General features: G+C 42.0%; 1 protein-coding gene across 1 annotated transcript; it reads right to left on the bottom strand.

Moving 5' to 3' along the window:
• Positions 1-963: 963 nt before the first annotated feature.
• Positions 964-1,905, bottom strand: LOC123279975 (olfactory receptor 10C1-like). The gene has a single exon (XM_070494202.1). The coding sequence runs from the start codon at positions 1,903-1,905 to the stop codon at positions 964-966; it is 942 nt and encodes a 313-aa protein (XP_070350303.1).

Here is a 1,905-nt window from a genome sequence, read left to right on the forward strand (position 1 = left end):
TGTTACATGAATTTAGATATGGTATATCATTTTATGCAGGAAAAAAAAATACTTGCGCATGGACATGATTCTGCAAAAGTGTCTTTTCTTGGTTGTAGGCACATTTTAAAAATGAAAAAAAAAACCTACTGCTATTACTAGTTTCATCATCTTTATTGTTAGGTTTTGATAAGATTAGTAAAAGGGAAATAAAAACCAATCAATAGAGATAGAGTTCATTTTACTTGGACATACAGATGAAACTTAGATGCAAACTGTTATTTTCCTGTTTCTGTTTCTCAAGTAAAATGACGAGCGTGATGGGGAACTTACTCTCCTTGCCTTGCTGAGCCCCTGCCTAAAGACTTTCATGAACTTCTTCCTCCGAAGTGTCTACTTCTTGGAAATCTCATTTACAGTGGTCTCTACTCCTAAATTCCTGATAACCACGGTGACGAAGACTAAAAAATTTCCTAGAGGGTTGGTGCAACTCAATTATTTTCTTTTATCATCTTTTTGGAAGCTTCAGAATTTTATGTTTCTGTGTGCTATGACAATTCTGTCATCCTCTGCAAAGCACTCCATTACCTCATCATTATGCACAGCAAATGTGCTACCAACTTGTATCAAATGGAAAATGGATCACTACATTAGTCTTTTAATACAGTTTGAGGCACACATCAAAGTTAATTTGCTGGTATTTTGACATGCAGTTGTTTCAGTAGCGTTTGCTGAATCCTGTGCTATAACCACTGAGTCACCAGCGGAGAACTCCATGAGACAGAAAACCAAAGAAAAACCACTGAAGATCTAAGCCAAATCTTTAGAATATAAATACAATTGATATACTTCTAGCTAGAACAGATCCAGTGTTTCCTCATTGCTATACTATAAATAGTTTAATAATTCATATTGGTAGAGGGAACATAAAACCTTGGGTAACCTCTTTGTACAATGGTGTAAATTTCTGCTGCTATGGCTGGTTTAGGCTGTTTGTCTAAGAGGGTTCCTTTGTGTTGCCCTTTGAAAGGCTTCCTTTACTTCCTTGTTCCTCAAGGTGTAGATAACAGGATTCAGAGCAGGGGTGACCACAGTGTACATGAGGGCAGTGGCTTTGTCGGTTTCTGGAGTGTGTGCCACCTTAGGTTGGAGATAAGTGAACAAGGCAGTGCCATAGAACAGAGAAACAACCAGGAGATGAGAAGAACAAGTGGAGAACGCTTTGTGTCTTCCAGCTGCTGAAGGGATTCTGAAGATGGTCACAAGAATGCGCATGTAGGAGCACAGAATGAGGAAACAGGGACTCATAATGAAGAGCATGGAGACAGCAAAAAACATGATTTTGATGTGGGAGATATCAACACAGACTAGTTTCACTACAGGCATGACGTCACAAAAAAAGTGCTGAATCTTTCCTGTTCCACAGAAAGGCAGACTGAAGATCCAGGTGGTCTGGGCTGACTCCACCACCACCCCGGTGGTCCAAGATGCTGCAGCCAGTTTCAAACAGACACGAGGGCCCATGCGGAGAGTGTAATGCAGTGGGTAACAAATAGCTACAAAGCGGTCATAAGCCATGGCTGCTAGCAGGCAGCATTCTGTCAGTCCCAAGATGGTGAATACGTACATCTGAGCTGCACAGCCTCTCACACTTATGGTCTTGGTCTCTGCCAGCAGGTGCACCAGCATCAGAGGCACCACACTGGTGATATAGCACACCTCCAGGAATGAGAGATTAACCAGGAAGAAATACATGGGGGTGTGCAGGGAAGGGGTGAGCCCGATCAGGCAGATGATGATGAGGTTTCCTCCCACAGTAAACAAGTAAAGGATTAAGAACACAAGGAACAGCACAGGTTGTAACTCTGCTAGAGAGGAAAAGGCCGCAAATGTGAATCTGGTGCAGAGGGACTGGTTTCCACTCAT

The sequence above is a fragment of the Equus asinus genome, chromosome 22 (genome assembly GCF_041296235.1).
Source record: "Equus asinus isolate D_3611 breed Donkey chromosome 22, EquAss-T2T_v2, whole genome shotgun sequence".
NCBI classification, from domain to species: Eukaryota; Metazoa; Chordata; class Mammalia; order Perissodactyla; family Equidae; genus Equus; species Equus asinus.